The following is a 24,651-nucleotide window of genomic DNA, read 5'->3' as shown; positions in this document are numbered from 1 at the left end:
AAAAGGAACTGACTGTTGCCATATAAGTATTTTCCCATATGATATTTATAATAGGGAGTTCGGAATAATGCTGAAAGTAAAAAATAAACTGTACAAATTTATGATTATTAGGAAGTATTTAAAAGTTCTTAATTTTCCTAATTTTTAAAGTGAATGTGTACAATTAACACAGTTGCGATTTTTTTAAAATTTAAATAAGCTGAAACCGTTGCAGAAACGAATAGTTTAGATCTACCAAAACAGCTGATTTTATATGCTAAGCTACTTTTTCAGATATTAAAATGATGATGGTACATAGTATTATACAACGTGCGTAATGAACTGGACAATTTGAGTATTCTAGCCGGTCGGCTGAAATCGGGAGACTTGGTTATTGCCATCTTGAAGCTCATTTCAAAGCATTTATTTATAACTGAACCGCAGATTGACACGCTAGTACTAAGAAATTCTTTTAAAAACACGGTTTTGATTGATCGCTCAGCATGAATGTCGAAGATAGTTCAATATTCATTAGTGGAGTTAAAGATTCTGTCGCGTTCGGACATATTTCGGTACGCTCTGCTAGTATTCTAGTTTTATCGGTTCAATGGTGTCTGATTTGGAGGATTGGCAATTTTAGGTGGTAATTTACTGGAAGAGTCTTTTAAATTTTATGATTTTTGGATACGGACTGACTTATTTAGTTTTTTAGTTGATCGATCTTATTGCAAAAGGCAGTAAGGACTATAGTCGTCCGCTAGTTACAGTAGCAGTGGGGGTGGTAGTGTGTTAGTAGATTGACTTGTTTACTGCTCGGGGAGTTGTTTTTATTTTTAGTAGATAGTATTGTTACAACTGTTATCAATTGTGGATAGTGAACTATCATAGCTTAGACTGATAAGCTCTGTTTGAAATTAATTTTATTAATTTACATTGTAGCTTAGTTCAATAGACAAGAATCAAGTGTTTATAGCTCAATCGAAATTGAGTTAACCGTTAACTTGGGTTGCGATGCCCGTCACGAACCTGAAGAGACTTTTCACCTAAGACCATCCTGGTTGGAGAAAAATGGAAGTAAACGCTTTCCGGCCGCGGAGGAGCCTTGCACGCTTGCGGGAGGGTAGAATGGACCTCAGAACGGTGCGTCGAGCTAGACTACCAGGTATTTCCACTACTTACCCTGGCGTAGAAAGAAATCGAGAGCCCGTAGATCAAATGGAGGAGGATGCTGGACGGGCACCCAAGAGGAAAATACAGGCATATGGAGAAAGTAGCAAAGGTGACGCAGCGGAGGGGACCGACATGGATCACGTAATGGAGGAAATCTACCATTTATTGAAACTTATTAGAAGAAACCCAAACACCAAAAAAGAAATTAAATCATGCGCTGATCTAATCTTGGAGAAGGCAGAAGACGTTGACACGATGGTGAGGGCATTGTACGAACAATCACACCCAAAACTGATGAAGACTATGAAGACGTAGACTGAATCAAAGGACTTCGTGGAGAAAGGCTTAAACAACTAAAGTGAAGAGTCAAGAAAGAATTGAGAAGATTCTGTCCGCGGGCGATATTAAAGGATTAGAAGAGATCATCGAGTCCCGTTGGCCTAGAGAGGTATGTAAGAAAGTGTCCATTGTAAGAGGTTCATTGACCATAAATGAAGACAGTTCTCGGGTTTTTATTGTGCCGAAAGATCAGGATAATTAGAACCCTTATATGGATACAGCTCAGAAGCTCGCGCTAGGAACTGGACGGCGGCTTGGGAAGATGATGAATATACCAGGAAGAACAGTGCTTAAAGATTCCTGTAACATTGCGATATTTTATCGGGAGGATGAAGATGATTTTATGAGTACAGTGTTTGCAGTTGTAATGGATGAGAGCAGCGAGGAGATGATTACTCAGACCTTGTAGGCGCTTTATAAACTAAGACCTGCGGATAATAATCGATTATCGTTTTTCACCCCGGGTAACAGTATTGAAGAAAAGTTCAGTAAGATACTGGAGTATTGAACCAGGAAAAATGACTCATCAGACACGCAGTGGCCCCTATTCCTTACGGATAGAAAACCCAGGAAGAAAAGTATCCAAGAACCAGCGACATCGGTGGTTACAATACGTAAAGCAGAGGTCAGCTACGCAGATTTATTAAAACAAGTTAAAGGTAGCATACGCGAGGACATAGCAGATGATATTTTATCAGTTAAGAAAGGACGTGCGGATACTGTGGAAATTAGAGTGAGAGAATCGTCAAACAAAAGAGATGACGGAGTTAATCGTCTAGGATCCCAAGTAGAAAACGCAATAGTGGATGAATGATCGCAAGACTTACGTAGGACAATTTTTCATGTCAAAGGTTTAGATTTAGACGCGACTGCAGAAGAAGTGGAAACTACAATCAAGAGAGAAGTTGGAAGTGATGTTCCGGTCCAGATGTCACTACTAAGACCAGCTTATGGAGAGACCCAGAGGGCGACGGTTTCCGGTTAATGGCGCTAAGATGCTAGTGGGCAAAGATCAAAACCGATTGGCTGGCACTCCTGTAAGATTGAACAACGTACGGACGAAATCAAATGCTATAGCTGCTGGAACTTCGGACACAGGGCAACAGAGTGTTCCGGACCAAACCGCTTGAAATTGTGTTATAATTGTGTGGGTGAAGGACACCAAATTAGAGATTGCAGCAAACCCAGCCGATGTCTGGATTGTGGAGAGAAGGGACACCGGACCGGAGGCCGGGAATCTCAACGACGCCGATCGTGAAATGCATTCAGATAAATTTGAACCGAAGATCGACTGCCCACGATTTGGCGTGGGCATCAGCCGGTTAGAGTAGATGTTGTTTCATCCAAATCGCAGTGCCAAACCGAAACTAGTTTGCTACTGGAGACTGGCACGTTGACGAGGAAAAGATGCCGCAGTACGGATGGTCTGCGATCGCTTTGCAATCTTGGATATAAAGGCCGGAAGAGGTTTTGTTGTCTTGACATTAACGTCGTATTTGCTGATTAGTGGGTATGTTTTACCTGATTGTGATGATGTTCGCTTTCAGAAAAACTTGATGGATTTGGAAGAGGTAATACGAACGACAAGGCGACCGGTGATCCTTGCGGGCGACTTCAACACCGAGTGCGTCGAATTGGGCGGGATGAGGTCAACCCGCTGAGGCTACAAATTGGCGACGGTATTGGGTACGTTGGATATGGTCACTATAAATACACCTGACTGATGTTTGCTCTACTCTTGGAGGGTCAGAGACCGGGCCGCCCTGGAACTTAGAGATCAAGGGGAAAATTGGCACTCACAAGCGGCGGTAGTTTACTTAAGGGAAACACTCTTACCGCATTGCCGTGGAAAGCTAAGTATGGCTGACCACCAGCCAATTATTATGGCTACATGCGCTGTAAAATGGTGGCCAGGTACTTGCCTGGCATTCAGTGACCTAGGTGTGGCAGCAAATTGCTGCCACGCCGGTGGTGTATGGCACCGCGCTTAGTCCGCTCACGTTGTTAGGTAAGCTCTAGGAGCTATTTAGAACACTGGTCGCTAAACTGTTTCGAGGCTCAGTAGCCGTTTGTGGCACAGACATTCGGTCTTATGCTTTAGGGCGACCGAATGGGGTGGTGGCGGGAGAAATGCCAAGCAAACCAAACCAAAACACCTGACATTAAGACATTTGTTGGCAAAGAAGCTGATTCAACTGTGGACATAACGGCAATTCCGGAGAGGCTTTTGCTAAGACTGGTCTACTGGAAGGTATTTGAAGAAGATTTCTCCAGCGATCATTGTGTGATCCAAGTTAATATCCAGCTTAGAGACTCTATACGGCGGATAAAAAATATATAATTAGAAGCCAGTAGAGACACAAATTGCAGCCTTCTCGGAAGCAGTGAGCGCCAAGTTGGAGGCCAGACAAGACTGGAGCCCGGAAAACTTTCTGCGATGTTTAAAATAAAAAAAGGACAAGAAAAAGACCGCACCGCAATCCAAGGCGACGAAAAGTATATTGGTGGTCTCGAGATATCGCAGACTTACGAAAAACAACACTTGCGGCCCGTCGTAAACTACAGAGAGTGAGAAGATGAAGGCCAGAAGAAGCGGAAGAAGCAGAATTTGCATATAGAAATGCCAGGAACACTGTTTGCGCAACGATTAAAGCCGCCAATCGTGAAGCATGGAAAAAATTGGTAAAAGAGCTAAATGACGATCCTTGTGGAAGGGCGTACTAGCTAGGTGTTGAAAAGATTTAGCGCGTTCCTCCCCCTGTTTTAACTAGAGAGCAGACTCTAAGAGACATCTGGGAGTTTTTCATAAATGAGGAAGTCAGTCAGGCGAATATCGCATGTAACGAGACGAGAAGATTTAGCATGAGTTAGCTTTTGTTGGCGATCTCTCGGATGAGCACTAATAAGACCCCGGGTCCCGACAGAGTACCGGGTAGCTTGCTAAAGGGGCTGACTATGACACACTCCTGGATTATTCTTACACTACTCAATAAAGTCCTTGGATGTGGTAACTTTCTAGTTTCTTGGAAGCAGGAACGGCTTCTACTAATTCCGAAGCCGACTACGGACAGTCAAGCTCGAACCTATCGACCGATATGTTTGTGGCCAACACTTGGCAAATTATACGAACGACTCCTTGCTCGACTCGTCGATCTCGACGGAGTTAGAGACATCAGCTGATCTTTGCCGTTGCAGTTCGGTTTTGTTGAAGGTAAATCAACGGTTGATGCACTATGTAAGGTAAAAAACTAGATTGATTCGTGTAGGGCTGGCACACGGAGGACCAGGAAGATTCCTTTGCTGGTCCTCCTACACATACGCAGTGCCTTCAACAGGATACTGTGGACGGCCATTTTGAACGAATTAGAACGAAAAGGCATTAGCCATTATCTCAGAGCGGCGATTAATATTATTTACATGAGAGGAAGGTACTGACAGAACCTGCAGATGGAGAGGTACGGTTTCTGATGCAGGGAGTTCTGATGCCACAAGGTTCTGCGTTAACCTCCTTGCTCGGAAACGTCACTTTCGATGGGGTGTTGAGACTCGGATTTCCTTGCAAGGTAACTTTAATCGGATACGCTGACGATTTGACTTTGTTAGCTTCCGGCCAGTAAAAAGAAGAAGTGGAAAGAGCAGCCAAATTGACGATTAGAAGAATAAGCATTTGGCTCCGATCCAAAGGATTACAGTTTTCTCCTCAAAAAACACAAATAATGCGGTGGTGGGATGAAGAAAAATACGTCGTATTAGTATCGATGTGGATGGAGTCCTAATAGTAATGATGCTGCATGTTAAATATTTAGGCTCACTTACTGTCAGAAGTGACCAGAGGCGCTGGTCTCGAACAGTTCGTTGAAGCCAGGAACCTCTACATGATTAACGACGCATAACAACAGCCAACTTTGTCTTGCTAACTGGGGGAAAGTTGTTACATCGACATCACATTGGTGAAGGCCGACCTGCTTAGACGTACAAGTAGTTGGACTGTCTGGTCCGAGGCCAGTGTGAGCGATCATAGGTTTATAACCTATAAGATCGTTTACGGAGACAGTCTAAGAGCTCCAGATTCGGGTCCCTATAACCTATAAGGCCTGGATCAGAACAGATTTCTTCTTGATTTAATCTATGAATTGCCGTATAATAAGCATGTTGTTCGTTTTTTACAAACCAAAGAAATTTTTCGTAATCAAAGGTTTTGCGTACGACGCCCGACGTCATGAAATGTCTGTTTGCTTAAGAGTTAGGGAAGATAAGTGGCATTCTGCAAAGTGGCGTTCTGCTGCCGCAGTTCTGCTCGGTTAAGGAGCGGTGCGTGGCTGCAATCCAGCAAACTGAAACTGAAGTTTATTTCTTGTACGCGTGGAATGGGGACTATATCAGTTTTAAGTTTTGTAACAGTTTGGTACAGGTAGTGCGGCTGTAACTGGTAGGATAAATATTTTTAAGGGTAATGTGTACGGACATATTACTCGGTTACCCAATCAGTAATAATAGGTGGAAATGATGTGAACGTGGAAATAGACGAATCTCTTTTTTCAAGATAAAAATACAATGTGAGGCGGTTTATTCTAACGGTTAGGTGTTTGCGGGAATTTTCAGAGAAACAAAAGAATGTTCCGAATATTCGGTCCTCCAACGAACGAAATACACGTTATTAAATGTTATAAAGGAGTTTATTAGACCTGCGACGAACATAATTTCAGATTGTTGGCATATTTACAATGTTTTATCTATGTACAATGTTAGAATTTTAGACATCATACTGTTAATTACTTGGTTAATTTTCGAGTTCTAATCTTCGGGGCGCACACAAACACGGTTGAGAGTTTTCGAGTAGCATCGAAAAGATGTTATCCTAAGGAACGTAATACATAGAGATCTACGCTGAACTCTCATTTATGCGAATTCATGTGGTGCCATTACATCGAAAGGGACCCGTTCGATCAAAATTTACAGGATATCGTCTTACTTTGGCTTCCACTGAATATAAAGCTTACTTTTTACTGCTTTTATAGTAAAAACCAAAAGATTGATTTTTGAAAAATTTAAATGAACTATTGAAAAAAATATGAAAGTTTAAGCCGACTAGATCACTGAAGATGCTGTCGACGAGACTTGTAGCTTATGTAAATATTTCAACACGCCAGTCTTTTTTGTACTTTAATTTTTATTCGCGAACAAATGCTTACTTTCTATTATTCATCCAACTGCTCCAGCCGGGAGATGTTGATACCATAGTTAATTACACATTTAACTTCAGCGACTAAAAACAAGTTAAAATGTACTTATAATAAGAAGTCTACAGTTCAGTATATTCCAGTTATTTTTATTGTTCAAACACTACCGCACTGTAGGCCAAACACTACAACTGTCATATATGAAGGTTAAATTAACTCAAAAATCGTTTGAATAGAGTGAAATATGTTTAATGATAAATTATTAAAAACATAATATCAAAGATATAGAAATCTTTGAAACGGCTCACTGAAACTCTCAAACGCCGAGAATTTAGTAACTTTATAGGTCCCTACGTTCTTACCAGAATTTAGGTGAGATATAGCCAAAATATACAGAACACCTTGAGGATTAGATTCGATGATAATGGGAAGAGGTGTGCCGTGAAAAAGAGATGATTTATCCACAGAGACAGTGAAGTGAGATAAACAACAAACAGATCTAAAGGAGTATCTGAATGTTTCTTCCAGTCACCATCCATCCCAGCACAAATTTTTAGGAGATGACTTTTTTTAGTAATGGTTGTAATGATATTGGTAGTAGCACTATTACTGCTAACACCAAATTTAATTTCTTAATGTGTGTAAGGCCTTATTCAGGAAGAAAGAAATTCATCAGTTGAGTTGAATGCATTACCAACAAAAATATCTTTCAAGTGATTTTTAATTTCTAAAATCTTGTTACTTTATTTCTGAGTTTTGCAAGTACTTAATTTTTGTAACAATTTAGCCTCCGTATATGAAGGAATATTTTTAGAGTAACTATACTGTATTCAGTTGGCTTACAGATTGAAGAATAAACAAATGTTGCGTTTGTGTGAGCGAGTTCGTCATGATTCTGCTAAATCACATTCCGTACATCAGTGCCGATTCATAACGCGGCCATCTACATACCAACACTAATAATTAGTCATATAGTAATCTGTAATCAAACGTTTTATGTATAATGCTGTCTTCTCGGTTTTATTAAAACCCTTGATCTTTTCATATGATCACGCTTTTGTTCTGGTATTCAATTTTTGTGTTTCTGTTACTTCTTTACTCTAATGTTATTTAAAGTTAATATAATGCAATTTTTTTTAAGTTTACTACGACGTGAATGTATTAGTTTATTTCTCGATTTGTGTTTGTACGAGTTGTTATGCCATTATTTTGACACCATATCTGACCGATTCAGCCGATAATAGTACACGATTATTGATATCCCCTCCGAAAAAAAGGCTGCTATAAAAGCCCTTAAGCCGTATGGAAAGACACATTCAAATTGCTTACAAAGCGAAGTACCGAGTAATCCGACGGCGTTGATTTCGGATGTCGTTAATAAAACTGCTAAGATAAGTGGAAGTTATGTTGCTTATGTACAACGTTATTCGCGAGTATAATCTATTAATGAATTACGTTGTCCTAAGAAAACAAATCTCCGTGGGCCTATTGAAGAAAATGTTGACGATTTTGATAAAAACGCGATTCGTGAAAAACTACACGAATTTTATTTTCGAAACTACTGCCTTCAATAGACTAAGTGTTACGAATTATAAATAACGATAACGATCTACCAGATTTCCGAAGAACAAATTTTTATAAATTATTAAAAAGTGTGAACTTTAAATACCTAAAACGGTGCCAAGAAAGTGATTTAATTGACAGGGATGACCATTATATAGTGAAGATATTACCTCACCGAAATAAAGACAATGTGACAGGAAGGTCGTAGAATATATTATATGAATGAAACTTAGGTTGACGAAGGCCGCACGAAAAGTTTCGTTTGGAAAGATAAAGCTGTGAATTCGCCATAAGAAGCCTTTCTGGGCGACTTATGAACCGGTAATAACCTTCATCGGGTAAAAGTAGGTGTCTCATAATTACGCATATCGGCAATGATACCAAGTTTGTTAATGATAGTCTCTGAATTTTTTAATCTAAATCTATAGGAGACTATCATAACGAGATGAACGTACCGTTCATATCGTTATAATGCACCATTTCTCAAAAGACGTTCCGTCTTTTAAAAATGATTTAGTAATGTGTTGCCTCTTCTGAAAGATAATTTGGTTACTGTGTTAGACAACGCCCCTTATCGTTCATGTAAAAAATAAAAAATGTCAGCCTGTCTTGAAAAAAAGAATTTCAAAATGTGGCTTAATTCAAAAGGAGTGATTTTTGAAGACGACGAATTTAAGGACCAATTATTGCAAAGTGTTTCGCGTATTAATTTAATGTGTGTAAAATTTTTGAGTTAGCGAGATCCAGCGGGAAACCCGTGTTTCGATTACCTCCCTAACATTGTGAACTCAGCCCAATCGAGTTAATTTGGGGACAAATCAAAAGGTACGTAGCGACAGAAAATACTACTTTTAAAATATCTGATGTTTAAAATTTATGGTTAGAAGCCATCGATAAAACGCGCCAGCAGGATTGTGTAATCTGTACAAAACATGTAACGGATACTTTTGAACTAAATTATTGGGGATTGGATAATATAATAGAAAACAAAATTCAGCTACTCATTGTATCTGTTAATACTGACAGCACTACGGATTTCTCGCACTCAGGTAAAGAAAACTGAATTGAATTTATTATTTGTTTATTATCACAGGAATTTAGTAAAATATAATAAAGTATATAATAACATATGAAATATTAGTGGACAATTGACAATTTCATAACTCTTAAAAACTCAAGGAAATGACGTAAAATTAAACAGTTTTAATGAATAAAATACTCATGGTTCTGAGGTAGGTAATCCCCACTTCCGGAATATAACATTTACGTTCCACGTTCAGGGCGGAAATACCTGTACATATGTACTACTCATAATGCTGGCTAAAGGGGCTCCAAGTGTTTTCCCTCGGAGATGGAATTTTCTTCGGCCTGATTCCACCTACAGGTCTTATTATAAGAACTGGATTTTCGGCGACCTGCAGATATGAAAAACTGTAATGATTAAGGAAATGGATTCACACCACCTTTAGAGCTGGCGATGTGGCGGCCAGGGTTTAAGCGATTGCAAGTATAACGGAGGCCCTTCCGCTGTCCACATTTCCCCGCGATGGCAAGCATATAGTTAAGGTGTCCATGTATGTCGGTGCATGGGAGCCTTGAAAACTTCAGTGTCAGGAGGCCTGGAGTCAGTGCAGAGACTGCGCATCCGGTCTCTGCCAGGACATATGCCGGTTCCACCGGATTACCAGACTGACCTCCAGGGTTGGTAGCCCTGGAGTGGAGATGTACCCCGGGGGCTAGCCTTGCTCCAGAAGGGACTGAACATCATGCAAATTGAACAATCAGCAAACGTGACAGATGATTCACGTAAACACCCTCGTCTTGAACAACCCGTTCCGCCAGAAACAAAACGGAGGAAGAGTTATGAGACAAAGGTTAGAAAAAAAGGCTAAAAGTATACAAGAGATCTATAAAAGCACAGTTTTCCTAAGCCAAAATGTTTGGTCATAAGTAGAGAAGAAGGTAATGTTTCAAGAATAAGTCCTTTCGTTATCGCTCGAGAGAAAACCAACTATCCTGGTGGCCCAGTAAAGGAAATCTGAAAAATTTTAAACGGACATTATGTAGAGACGGTTAATGACAACCAGTCACAGAAGATCCTTGGGCTAAAGAAGGTAGGTGAGTTTGCTGTATGAGTTGATCCTCACAGCACCCTCAATACTTCAAAGGGTGTTGCGGTTTGCCGGGATCTACTTAATTGCATGGAGCAAGAAATTGTAGAATAGTAGACTTCTCAAGGAGTAATTGAATGCCGAGGCTGAACATGAGAAGGCACAGCGAAGTTCTTCGGGCTGCCTCTCATGTCCTTACTTTCAACAAACCAACCCTGCCCGAGAAAGTGCGTACAGGAATACACGGGTTGGATGTGTGATTTTTTGTGCTGCAACCGATGAGATGTTTCAGATTTCAAACCTTTGGCCACACCGCGGCTCAGTGCGAAAGGCCACAAATATGCATGTGTGATGAGGAAATTCATGAAGGTAAACCATGCAAGGATCCTTCTTCCTGCATGAACTGTAAAGGACAACACTCATGTAGATCAAGGAATTGTCCTGTTTACAAAGACGAAGTAGCTGTACAGGAAGTCAAACCCTTGCAGAAGGTCAGATACATCGTGGCGATTGTAAACGCCCGCATGCCTAGAGCAACAACTTGTGCTCAGGCTGCGGCTACATTTCCTGCTCCAACTCCTGTTGATACAAACAAGCTTCTAAGCAAACTTGCGCCCACATTGACCACTATGATTGAGAGAGTAATTGACAATAGAATGAAGTCTCTCACTCATAAGGAATTTATAAAGCCTGTGATAAAGATACAACCTCCAGCTAATACATCAAATGTAAGCAAAATCGCATCTGAACAGAAGACAGCTGCTAAAACAGCGATTCCAGTGAGTCTACACAACATTTTAGATGATAGTTCGAAAAAAGTGGTTACTTCGGAGTCTTATAAGGATGCTCCCAAGCCTTCTTCAATTGAGGTGATCTCTAAACCACAGACACCACCAAAACCCACACAGGGAGGCCTTTTCCCCTCTTGCCTGAAGCGATGGTTGGTGCAGCTCCTGTGTCGGGGGTCTCCCAGGTTCCCGCCTCTCAATCGGCGCCTAAACCAAGCGCCGATCAGTGTCCGTCGTCGTCCGTGGCTTCGATGGTCTCCAATTCGGAGGCCAGGAGCTCTACTAGCGATGACATTTTAAAGAACACGAAGATGTTCGTATAATGGAAAAGAAGAAGAAAAAAGGATGGCCAAAAGGCAAACCCAGACAATAAATTAATTAAATATTAGCGAGTCGAGTCTTCAGTAAAACATCAACGGATATTGTCAAACATCCATGGGCTCCAACGCTTGGTAAATGATGTAAACCCAATTTGTATATGCCTGCAAGAAACACATTTCGGTGTGATCAACTGCCAGATATTAGACTTAGAGGTGGAGTAGCCATATTAACACCAACTAGAGCTACCACCAAAGCGGTTGATCTAAACGCAAATCCACAAGCGGTCGCAATCAAAATGAAGCGTTCCCTTCAGATCATCATCTGCAGCACATACCTGCCGAATTTTGATTGGAAGGAGGATGACAAAGCACAATTAATTTATCAGCTTCCCCCACCTATACTACTGATGGGAGACTTTAATGCACAGAATACTCTTTGGAGGTCGGTTCGAGCAGATTCCCCTGGAAGAGAATTGGAAAAGTTCCTGCTGAATTCTGACTTCATTATCTTAAATGATCGTTCACTTTTTTTCAATGCTAGAGATAGATCGACGTCCTAGTATAGATCTAGCACGTATAAGTAGATCGATAGCACCGAGGTACGCCTTTCATGTTTTAGAGGATCTGCAAGGAAGCGATCATTTTCCGGTGCAAATTGTAACTGACTTTACAAGGAAAATATATCCATCTCCAAAAGATGACTGTTTGATATGGCAGATTGGACGAACTTCACAGCTAGGACGATACTCCCTGAAACAAGTGGAGTTATTGAAGCCGATGTCAATGCTATAGCTAATACCACACTTGACTCGTCAAGATATATTCCAAAACATCTGGGAAACTCAAGGATCGACCCGTTCCGTGGTGGAACGATGAAATAGTGAAGCAATTAAAAGAAATAAAAAAGCAAACATGAAAATTTTATTGCTTTTAAAAATACAAGACGAATGCAGAAAGACTTGTGATAGATTCTAAAAAGCGATCCTGACAGCAAAACGGGTCATCCATTAACAGAAACACGACTGCATCAGACGTTTGAAAGAAAGTGAAGGCTATTTATGGGCGTACAAACTTTACTTCTATAACTAGCCTTCAATATGAAGATGAGACTCCATATGAAGATGACGGTAGAGACTCGAAACGAAATTGCAGAGTGACTAGCCATTCATTTCGAAAATTCCAGAAAAACATCTAACTACGATGAAAATTTTAGGACGAAAATAACAGAACTTGAGGGTCTCCTAAATGTTAGAACTGAAATAAATTATTCATATAATGTACCTTTCAAAATAGAACTTGTGAAAGCGTTTGAGAAAGTCAACACAGCTGCTGGTCCGGATGAAATTCATATTCATGATCAGGCAGCTATTCAGCTGCCTGATCATGAATATGACTACTGCAAAACGTAGACTGTTAGAACTATATAAACAGATATGGCGGAACGGAATGTACCCGCAGAAATGGAAAAAAGCACATAATCGTATTGTTCCAGTGCCAAAGAAAGATAAAAATCTGACAGATCCTAGTAGTTACCGTCCTATTTCTTTGACGTGCGCTATGGGAAAAATGTTTAAAAAATGTTAAATAATCGACTCGTTTGGATTTTAGAAAAAGAAAATCTCTTATCCTCACATCAAGCGGGTTTCATGCAGTACCACTTAATTACTGACTAAATGATTAATATAGAGAATATAATACATAACAGCTTCATCACACAAAGAACTTGTATGGGAATCTTCTTTGACCTGCAGTAGGCATTCGATATGACCTGGCGACATGGAATAATGCTCTAAATACATGAATGGGGCATTCGTGGCAATCTGCCAAATTTTACTCAGGAACTATATGGACGACCGTACTTTTCAAGTACGCGTCAACAACAAATACTCGTTAGAAAAAAGATTGGAAAATGGCATACCACAAGGCTTGCCGTTGAGCGGTACCTTGTTCAAGATCACGAATAAACTGATATTAGCTATTCCAGTAGAAATCAACAAAAGTGTCTTATGTCCAAGATCTGGCAATTGTATATGCCAGCAACACGAGAGCTATGGCGAAGAACAAATTTCAACGTGCGATGAACGCACTCAACGAAGTTGCGAGGAATAATGAATTCCAATTTTCACCAGAAAAAACGTGCTGTGTACACTTCTGTAGGAAGAGAATTCCTCACCAAAGTCCTGTTTTGACCATCGATGACCATAGTATGAACTATACAAGAACCGCTACGACTTCTATACAAGAACAATGTACGATATGTAGATCTATTACTAGATAAATCCCTTACATTGGTATTACATATACAGGACTTGAGTGTTAGATGCAAAAAAAACCACTAGACATTATTAAATGTTTATCCAACATCAATTGGGGCTGAGATAAAGAAATACTACTGAAGCTGTATAAAACATTGATTTAATTCAAGCTTGACTACGGATATATTGCATATTTATCCGCTAGAAACACGCATTTACGAAAGTTAGACGTAATACATAACAACGGACTAAGATATGCGACAGCCGCATTCCGTACAAGTCCGGTGACTAGTCTAATATCGGAAGCCGGGAAAATGCCACTACATTATAGAAGAGAGCTATTGCTAAGATATGAAGCAAATATATGGCCCTTCCATATAAATAACAAAATTTTAACAACCATCCTTTGGCTGCATTATGTGAACATCGTGCTACCTATTCCAGACCAGCCAGAATAAGGTATCACGAATTGACCAAAAAATATGAAATTGCTGTATGAGAAACAGTAGCAATTTCTACAAGAGAAATGCCGCTATGGCTTTTACCAGCGGTAAACACAAGACTGGATCTCTCTCGTGAAGAAATAAAAAAGAAGCCAGCAGTAATCATCCAGCAGGAACTTTTATCAACAGTCAGTAGTTATGAAGAATAAATTAGAATTTATACTGACGGTTCTAAAACCGAACATGGTGTTGGATACTCCATATATGTAAATGGAGTAGCCCATTCTTGGAAACTGCCAGATATGACCAGTGTTTATACGGCAGAACTTACTGCCATTCAGCAAGCTCTTCGCTACGCAGAACACTATTGCGAAGAGAGAGTGCTAATATGTTCCGATTCGCTAAGTGCACTTGTTGCAATTCGGAACAAGAAGATTAAGGACGTCCTTATTGCAAACATCCTGTCCATTTTGTATGTTTAAAATAAACGAAGATAGTGACGTGTATTTGTATGGACTCTAGGGCATGCTGGTATTGCAGGAACGGCGATAGTAAAAACGGCTGGTATTGAAAGTGCAGGCGAAGCTGCCAGAAAGGCGTTAGTCTGTGATAACTTGGATATAATTCCTGTACGAGTGGGATATGTTACAAATTATCTAACCAATACAGTGAGAAACCGTTGAAGTAATGATTGGAGAAGATTAAATACCAAACTAAATTCAGTTAAATCTTCCATTCATTTAACACGAATAACAAATTCATATTTGTTAACCGGCGAAGACAGACCAGTGTGCAGTGTTTGTAATAAAGCAGTTACAGTCAAGCATGTAACGGAAGAGTCTACCATATATGAGGACCTCAGAAAGAGGATAGAACCAAGAAATAGTATTGCTGATGCTTTGTAAAATGGAAATGCAGAAATAATAGTTGCTTTTCTTCAGGCCAGTGGACTACTAACAAGTCTATAAGTAAATTCAAGCTGTGTTAAATAATCTCTAAGGGAGTAACCTAATTCTACGTATACAAGGGGAGTCTTGAAGCGTGACACGTATAGTGACGGGAGGTAGCCCTCTTGCCTAGGACGCCCGAGCTCGCCTGCATGCAAGATCGGGTGAGGCGGGGCGTATCCGATGATGGCATGGGGGACCCTCGAGAGTGAACTAAGGGCGTGGGGGAAAGGGTATGCGCAAGGCATACCTGGAGCCAGATAGGTCAGGACCGGGAAGGGCAGACCCCCCGCCGATGGGTTCTTTTGCCATCGGACCTCGATGACTTGTCCTATGCGACATTTTATAGGGGAACAGCCAAGTGCTTCGGCATCCTGCGCTGGCTGATGTACTGCTTAACGCGGTTTCAGTTGCCACGGGGTTGCTTAAAAAGAAGGTAAAGGAAATTCCATGGATATGAATAATGTTGGTATTGTTAAGACATTCTTTTTTATTTTTATTTTGTGGTTTATTTATTGTTTCTTTTTAATATCAGCGCCCTGTACACCCTGTAAGTGTTCTCAGTGTGTGATTTAAATATATCTGTGTTAATAATTTTGGTGTTTTTAAATAAAATATAAGGACCCTTTATACCCTTTCATATGACGAACCTTATGGTGATTCAGATCTTTTTTTTAAGAATGTAACGAGGGCTAATGACCGCAGAAGTCGATGCCCATATATCCCAAACAAAAAATACTCATGGGTTATTAGATGTGCCGAACAAGGTAAGAAATATTTAAAGATCATTTAACATGTCTTAATTTATTTAAATTTAAAATACATATAATAATTAAAAATATAAAAGCGTGCGGTTACTGAAAATTAACATCGCGTAGTTTCTTTTATATGCATCAGGATTTATTGGAGATGCTTGTGAATCGGCCGCCTGAACACTCGTACGCGCAGTCTGTTTACTTGAGCTAACACTGAATTATCATAATTTAAGTTCCCCCTATCTCATGTATCATAATCAAGGACATCTTCATTCTTTTAAAGTCAACGATTTTTGTACAATAGTTTCACACACGTTCCCGCGCGCGCGCGCGTGCGTGTGTGTGTGTGTGTGTGTGAATTTTAGTTTGAACGTGATCGGTTTGCCATTAAAGTAATGTCGTACATATTTACAACAGACTAATATGCTGATATGGTATTCATTTTAGATATGTGTAATTATAATGCTACAGCTTCCCCAGTAGAACATGAAATACGTTTTCCGAATTGCAGGATTCCAGATCCCAAAACAGTTAGCGCGACTTTTCGCAGTAACAAGGTTACAGGTTCACTAGTATTCGTACCGACTACAAACAATCTGTCCAACATGACGCGTTATTGATGAAATTATTATCTGTGCAGTTCAGCGCAGTCCAGGCGTCAGTACATGACGTCTTTCTAAGCGGATCGGAGTTTCACATTGGATGGTTTGGAGGCTATTTAAATAAAGCAAGTTTTATCCGTATCGTATATTCAACATTACACCCAAACGGTCCGCTTCGCTTGGAGTTCTTCGACTGGTGGAATACAAATCGACAACTCTACAAGTATGTTTTGTTTACTGATAAGGCAAATTTTACTCGAGATGACGTCAATAACTTTCGCAATGAGCATGGATGGACAGAAGTAAATCCTGATGAAACGGTGGAAGGTAATCTTCAACACCGATTTAGCGTCAATGTATAGTGCAGCCTTTTTCACAATTACCTGTTTGGACTGTTCATATATTCTGGCCGCTTAAATACTGAGCTCCACTTGCACTTTCTTCAAGAAGAATCAATTACCTTAGCTGCTAGAAATATTACCTTAGCGCAACGTATACTTTCAACACGATGGCGCGCCTCCCCACTGCTCTTGTGCCGTTTCCACTCACTTAAACCATCATTTCTCTGAGAAATGGATCGGACGTGGAGGTTCACATTGCTGGTCACCAAGATCGCCTGATCTAATATCTTTAGATTTTTGCATCTGAGAATGGAAGAAAAGTATTGTATACAAAACAAAAATATATTCTCGTGAGGAATTAATTGTCCGCATTATGGATGTGGCTGAACAACTTAAGGACAGCCCTGAAGAACTCAAAAAAGCAAAACAAAACAGTTCAGAAGCGTGCCAAAATGTGTTGAAAATGGCGAGCTCATTTTTGAATCTTTATTTTTAACTGATACGTATAACTGTACTGGTACACTTTGGTATAGTGTACGGTTTCTAAATAAAATTCGAATTTGTCTAACTTTTCTTTGTTTTATTCAACTTATCTACAGCATTTTGTTCAAAACTAAATTTTCTACAAGTTCTGTTTTACAAGTTTTATGTATTTAGTACCCAATTAACAAAATTATTGTACGTCAAACATAAAAACCAGTGTTTTTTACCCCAATTTATTGGTTTTCACCCGAGATTCCTCATAGGCTTCTGCAGATAAGGTTTTGGGATCTATTTTATTCAATTATCCTGATCAAGAGCCATAAAAAATCACTAACTTTGTCCCTTAATTAACGTCCTAAAAATAACAGTACGAGCTCATTTTCCGGGGTAGCCGAAATCCGAACGAAATCTGTCACTATCCATAACTCGAAAACGAAGCATTTTAGAACATATATTTATATAACTTTTTCCATTATTTTCACAAGTAGAATAGGTTATGAAAGTCCCGGGAGAACTTCGTCATACATTCTTAAAACATTTTGGAACTGTCGGCAAACCTAGTGATATGAAAACCTGGCGCCTACATGACTTCTTTTCACATTTATCGGTGAACTATTGGCTTTAATTTTAATGTCTTTAAATTTTTTATAAATTATAAGACACCACAAATTACACATTATTGAAACTGATCAACCACTCCAGAAATTCTTCTTAAAGCTTAAGTACCAGATTCTCCTTTACCACATAAGCCATTGTTTCATTTATCCCAAGATAAATGTTAATTGAAACTCTTAAAAATTAGTAGTAATTTGTTAATTGAAATATCAGAAGATGGATAATATTAAGAAATGATCTGGATTTCACCTCATAGTCTTTAAATTGTAAAAAATTTGTTGTACTAATGATTTTTCGACTAGCATAAATATTTATTTTTACCCTTACATTTTTTTTTTAAATTACGTATCTCTTAACGTTAATTTTTTTTTATTTATCAGGACTACAGGCAGTCCTGGAAGCAAGACAGGAAGTCCTGCCGGAGGTTCAGCTCCGAACAATCCTGAAGCTAAAACTCCTCCTGCAGCACACAATAAGGCTTTGCACAATGTCAAGGGTGAACACCCTTCAGTAAGTATTATTTTAATTTTATTTATTTATAGATATTAATATTGCATTTTTTATCAAACATAAGATTAATAACAGTTATAACAAAAGTGTTTTATTGAGTAAAAACTGTATTTTATAAATAAATTTTTTAACATTACTTGTGGTTAACTAACACAGTATTTGCATTAATGTAAAAATATATAATGATAAAAAATATAAAAAACCGAAATGTATTAATTATTAATTTTACGATACTTATTAAAAGAAACAAAATACTTTTTTACCAAGAAAAGATTAATAAGACTTACTAGATACATAATTATTAAAAATTGCTAAATATACTTAAGTAGTTAAAACATGTGTATACTTCATGTTAACTTGTATTTACATTATAATGTTCATTTTTTTCTATTTTATGAGTCTTTTGCCTTATTTAGACTTAACATAATTTCTTAAAATATTTTAGAATTTAGAATTATACTTTTTAAAATCAAGCCAATGAATAGAAAATACAGAGCATTGTTTCCCTCATAATTAATAATAAACGTATATCTTACAGACATGTAACAGTTACGTGAATCGGTTCACTTTTTGCTTTGAAAAAAAATTTGTTAGAAGCCTGCCTATGTTACTACTCTTGTAAACAAGAGTAGTAATGTAGGTCTTTTTGATTGTTGTATTTCTTGTGTCCCATGAAGAGGTTTACATATTTCATTGATTGTAGGTGTTTTATTTACTGATCAATTTGATTGAAATTTACGTGAAAAAATAAATTACAAAAAGTATACTGTAAAATATCAGGTTTTTTTTTTGTATTTCAATAAAATAGTTAACTTTCACAATACAGTTTCTCTTTTTAAATGTTTCAATTATTTAAAATCATCTGACTGTTATACTAAGATTGTTATTTTTTCCACATATCCAACAACAACATAACATGTGTATTCAAATTTGTTAAATCATACTCTTTCAGAGATGAATTCTACTATTTTCTGATACTGTTATAAATGATTTATCTAATCATAGTGGCTGCAGTCATTTGATTTAAATTATTAAGTGATTTTTTTGTGGGTACTCAAAGGGATATAATTTAAACACTGATAACTTAAAGAGGGTCATCGACAAAGAAATCTTTTATACCATCAAGTTTTAAACTACTGCAAATATCTTAAAGATTTCTTTTAAATTCCAAAAATCTACATTTGCTACCTATTTATTTCAGCATAAATACTCTCCATTTTTTATATGTTTCTACTTTGTCCATTTATTTTAATTTTCCTAAATAATTAATAAAATGTTGTACACTGTGCTTTTCTTATCCTAACACCTAGCTCCTTGTTATCACCCTTTCTGTAATATTTATCTGTATCTTTCTGTAATATTTGTTTTTTCAGTCTTGTTTAAGTTCAAATTGAATTTCTCTACACGTAATAAATTCATGTCATTCATTACTTTTAACTCTGCCAGTATCAGCTAAAACAAGAATATCATTAGTGAATTTGATACATTTTACTTCATTTATCTGGGCTACTTCTCTGGTTTCAATTTTTTCCTTTATCCTTAACTATTTCTTCTAGATACATATTAAGAGGCAATGAGAGTAGGCTACATTCTTGTTTCATTCCATTTTCTACAGCAGTTTTTCTCATTTTCTGCTTTTATTATTGCTAATTTATTCTTTTAAAAATTATTAAATTGTAACAATTATTTTTTTTACATTTTAATCCTTTTTCTTCAAATATCTTGCATTCTATTTAATTCTTTATTATTTAATGCTCTGAAATTACTAAAATATTCCCTTTTTGGTAGCTTTGACTTTCTTCAGATTCCCTTAAAAAGTAATCTAAGATCTAAAATTGCTTCTCACATCTCCCCTGTGCTTTTTCAGAAACTATATCTTCCTTTATCTAGTACACATTCTACCTCTTGTTCTGTTCTTCTATAAATTATTTTAGTTTCTGATTTGGAATTGTAAATTACTTACTAGAATTCAATTAGAGTACACACTGAATCCATTTATAATTTAAAAGCACTATGCTCTAAAATTGAAAATCATTTTATTGAAGAACTGCTCAACTTATCCACACTTTCATATATTTTGTACTATTCAAAAAAAAAGATGAGTTCATATTTCTTTTAAAACTATATTAAATGTCAAGTATAAAAGATTTATCGTCATTAAGTCTGTTTGATATTATTATTAATAAATATTCTGTGTGGAACATAGTTCAGCATTGTGCCTAGTACTAATGTATTTAATTAAGGTGATATATTCCTTTAATCTTGGAGTAAGTATTCTATCTAGATCAAAGGTATTTTCTTCTGTTAGTCTTAATTACTAATGAAGCAGTAATAGCGTAAGAATGGTGTAAGGGAAGTTAGAATGTTAATAACATCTTATTTATTAAAGATATGTTAATAACTATTTATTAGAGAGATTACTGGTATATTGATTTAATGTTTAACATACCTGTATGAAAGCTTATGTAGATGCAGTATTACACAGTAATATAATAATATTACATAATATATATAAATAAAACTTTATATATGATGTAATATAAATGAAGAGGTAAAGTTTGTTTGTTTATTTGATGTAGATCATACTACTATATGATGTAGTAAGCTTATTTGTTTATATGTGTATTTGTTAGGATAATTTCAGGTGCTATTAATTAATTTGAATAATTTCTTCTCAAAGAAATAGTTCACTTCTCTAGGAGTGAATAAGCTATAATATATACATATATAGCTTATTTACCCACCTCCAAAATTTCACCCCATCTGTGACAAACTGCTTTAAAAGGGAATCAATATCACCACATTTATCAAGAATATGAATACCTGTAATCCCTCCTTTATAAACATGAAGTTAAATTAAAGTATCCTGATAACTGAACAATTCTTTTCTAAAACATACTCTACCCGTGAAAAAAATTATTAATGTTAAAAAATGTTCAAGACTTCTCCCTCAGGGGTGTCTTACCACAGTTTATTTACAGTAAAAATCTTGACATTAGACCCTTTGCTTATCCTGGTACCCTCATAATGAAAATTAAAATACTATGATATTCTAAATTTTTTTTCGTAAATTACTCTATTTTCGAGTACAAATTAAAAGTTCATTGCAGTCAAAAACACTAAAGATCGTTATCACCCCAGGTCTACTAGCCTCTTCAATTTATAAAAAAGTAATAAATAATTAAATATTGGCATATTCAAACCATTCTTTTCCAAATACAAGTTACACTTTTGCCATTCAATATAAGTAAAACTTTTTGCTATGTTAAGGTGGTCCAAGCTCTCCAATATTGGTAGAAACAGGTTTTTAAAAAAAGGCAAAACTCAGGTATCATGTTATATGAAAGAATAATCTCGTTATTTACTCATTCAGGAGTAATATTAGCAAGCATTTCTAATGAAAAAAATGTAATCTTTAGTAATAGCTTCTGCAGGAAAACTTTATTTTTTTATTTGATAGAGATCCGTTTACACGTAATAAAAATTATTCAGAATTATATTTATTTGGTCTTATAAATTTTTCTGCCTGTATAATATCTACCACTTCTGTGAGTAGGTACTGGTATTAATGGTAGTGATGGATAATGATACATTATCTATCATACAGGTAAAATTAGTATTGTTGGTAGTAAAGGATAAAATTAAAGTAGTCAATACATTATTTAGAATACGCTTTTTCTCATGATATCTTTAAATGAACCCTATCAAATTGACCTATTAACACAATTTTTATTTGTTCATACATGTGAATGGTTCAAATGATTTAATGAAATGATGTACATTTGAAATACATTGAAATTCTGACTGAAATGATTATGATTAAGTTTATCTTTTTACCTGAAATACTCTTAGACATCCTACCTTCCTCATAATAAAAAATAGTTTTTCAGCCTCAGGATAAATTCTTCAGTAGGATTACTGTGAAAGAAGTTGTGATTAGCTTATGATTTTATGATTTGATTCTCATGATTTCTGGAAATTTTGAAGTATCAACTGCTACTTTTTCGGTTCAAAACCCCTCTCACAGCTGCATCCTTAGTTAGTATAATGAGTATTCTTAAGCATGTTACACCCAGCCACATATTGATAACTAGAACCCAACAACAATGTAGTGGCCAGAAATACTATTGAGGAGCCATTAATGTCAAAATGTACCTGGTTCGCCCAGGCTTCAGACATTAATCTCATCCAAAGAAAGATTGTCTGTGCTAATTTAATATGTACATAAAAAAATAATTTAAAACGTAATGTCCATCCTTCCATATAAGCTTAATTCCTTTTTTCAATTTATTCACTTAAGAAGTGTTTTAGCTAAATATTTTATAGAATAAAAATAAAAATAAATAAAATTTTAGCCAATCATCAGTAAATTAAGAATTAAACACTATTAAATTTGAAAATTGTTACCATAAGAAAAAAATGTAATTTTGTTGCTAATTACCTTTCAGTTATAGTTAAGAAAATATAAATGTAAATATTTGGTATTTTTGTTCAGTTCTGTATGCAATTCATCATTTACTTATTTAACTGTATTGTTATTGCGTTTATTGTTTAGTGTAAAAAAAAAAAACTAAAATGAGAATTAATTTGAAAAATCTGATGAAGAAAACTGACCATAAATACAATTTATAAAACACATTATATTCACCACATGTGTCCATGTTGGGCATATAGTAATAAAATTGTTAACTCATAACTGATGATACACATTAGGTATAATAAAATGACTGTGTGTCTGAAACAGTGGTATAAAATGTGTCTATGCCATGAATGATATATACTGTGGACTAATGAGAATCTCATATATTAATGAACTCCATGTTCAAGAAGATATGGTGACATTACTAACGAGCTCTACAAAAGCCAACCTTCAACTTTACTCAACATCATAGTAGACATTTAAAAAGTTATTTTTTTGTTTTTCTACTTTCACATTGTAAAATTAAAAAAAAAAAAAAATGCATTTACATATATGTATTTTAGCAAGAAAAATGGAATGAATGATGTGATAGGTATTAAAATGTATTTCTTCGCCAGGAATTGAACCTGTGGACAATTAATTTATAAATCGTAGTTCTGACCACTACACCACTATTTGGCTGGACAGGTACACTATTTTAAAATTGGCAAAAATGGAATTTTTAAATAATTTTTTTATTCTATTTTATATAAATCATAAATTTAAATTAAAAATTTTGTACATGGTACTTGATGTTACATGTATTATTTCTCTACAGAAAGAAGGAGCTTCATGGAGTCAGACTAATGATTTTACTTTCTTTTTAGTTATTTTTAATTTTTTTTAAAATGCAATAATTTTATAAAGAAAGTCCTTTTAGCATTGTACATTTTTGTACCAAATAGAATTTTAACATAAGCCTAACAGATAAAAAATTATTTAGTAATCTATCAAATTCCAATGTTGTAAAACCAAAACATTTTTCATTTGACCATGAATAGTACTCAACTAGCCATAAAAAATGCATTGAAATTCCCTGTTCATTATATTTCACTAAGAATAATAGAATTGTAAGTGTGTATAATGAAAATAAGAGCTTGTGTTGGTGAAGATCGAGACTGCATTATACTGAACCTAGGATGTTTGAAAATGTTTACTCCTATCTAATAGGACAATAATAATAATCGCTGTACTTTTATTTATGCACGTTTATTTATTATCGTTTTCATATTTTATTAGTTATAATTCATTACTATCTGATTAGTATTGTTAATTCAATAAATAGATTGGAAAAACAAGAATTTTAATTTAGATGTAAAAAAAATTTAACTAGTGCTTGAGGGTATATTGTATCCGTACTTACACTAAATTAGACGACCAATTATTATTGTACAATTCTTTTTTGTACAATATTTAAAAGTTATTATTTAGAATTTTCAATTTTTTTTTTTATACGATTGTTTTCATTGTTGATTGTACTATTATTATTATTATTATTATTATTATTATTATTATTATTATTATTATTTCTGCTTTCTTGAAACTTTCATAATACATGTCCAGTTCTGTGCAAGTTCACCATCTTCTTTATCAGTCTTTATCAGAACAGTCACTTTCACAACCACTTAGATTTTATCAGTCAGAATTATGATAAATTTATCCGTACTTCGTCGATTGGCGGTTCCATCTTCTTATAGTCAGTATTAGCTTTTTTTACATGTTCACAATATGGTTTCCAATCCTCCGCTAATCTTTTAATATTTGACATTAAAAATGTTGTGTTATTACAGT

General features: G+C 36.1%; 1 protein-coding gene across 2 annotated transcripts in view; it reads left to right on the top strand.

The window, feature by feature from the left end:
* Syt7 (Synaptotagmin 7) overlaps positions 1-24,651 on the top strand; it is a 401,588-nt gene that overhangs the window by 282,881 nt on the left and 94,056 nt on the right. For both annotated transcript variants that reach the window (XM_075362357.1, XM_075362356.1), the window contains exon 4: positions 18,272-18,401. In XM_075362357.1, coding sequence (XP_075218472.1) covers positions 18,272-18,401 — 130 coding nt within the window. The remainder of the gene's footprint in view (positions 1-18,271; positions 18,402-24,651) is intronic.

This window comes from Lycorma delicatula, chromosome 4, assembly GCF_047948215.1.
Source record: "Lycorma delicatula isolate Av1 chromosome 4, ASM4794821v1, whole genome shotgun sequence".
Taxonomy (NCBI): domain Eukaryota; kingdom Metazoa; phylum Arthropoda; class Insecta; order Hemiptera; family Fulgoridae; genus Lycorma; species Lycorma delicatula.
The sequence above is the reverse complement of the archived record's forward strand: the minus strand, read 5'-3'. Positions and strand labels throughout refer to the sequence as shown.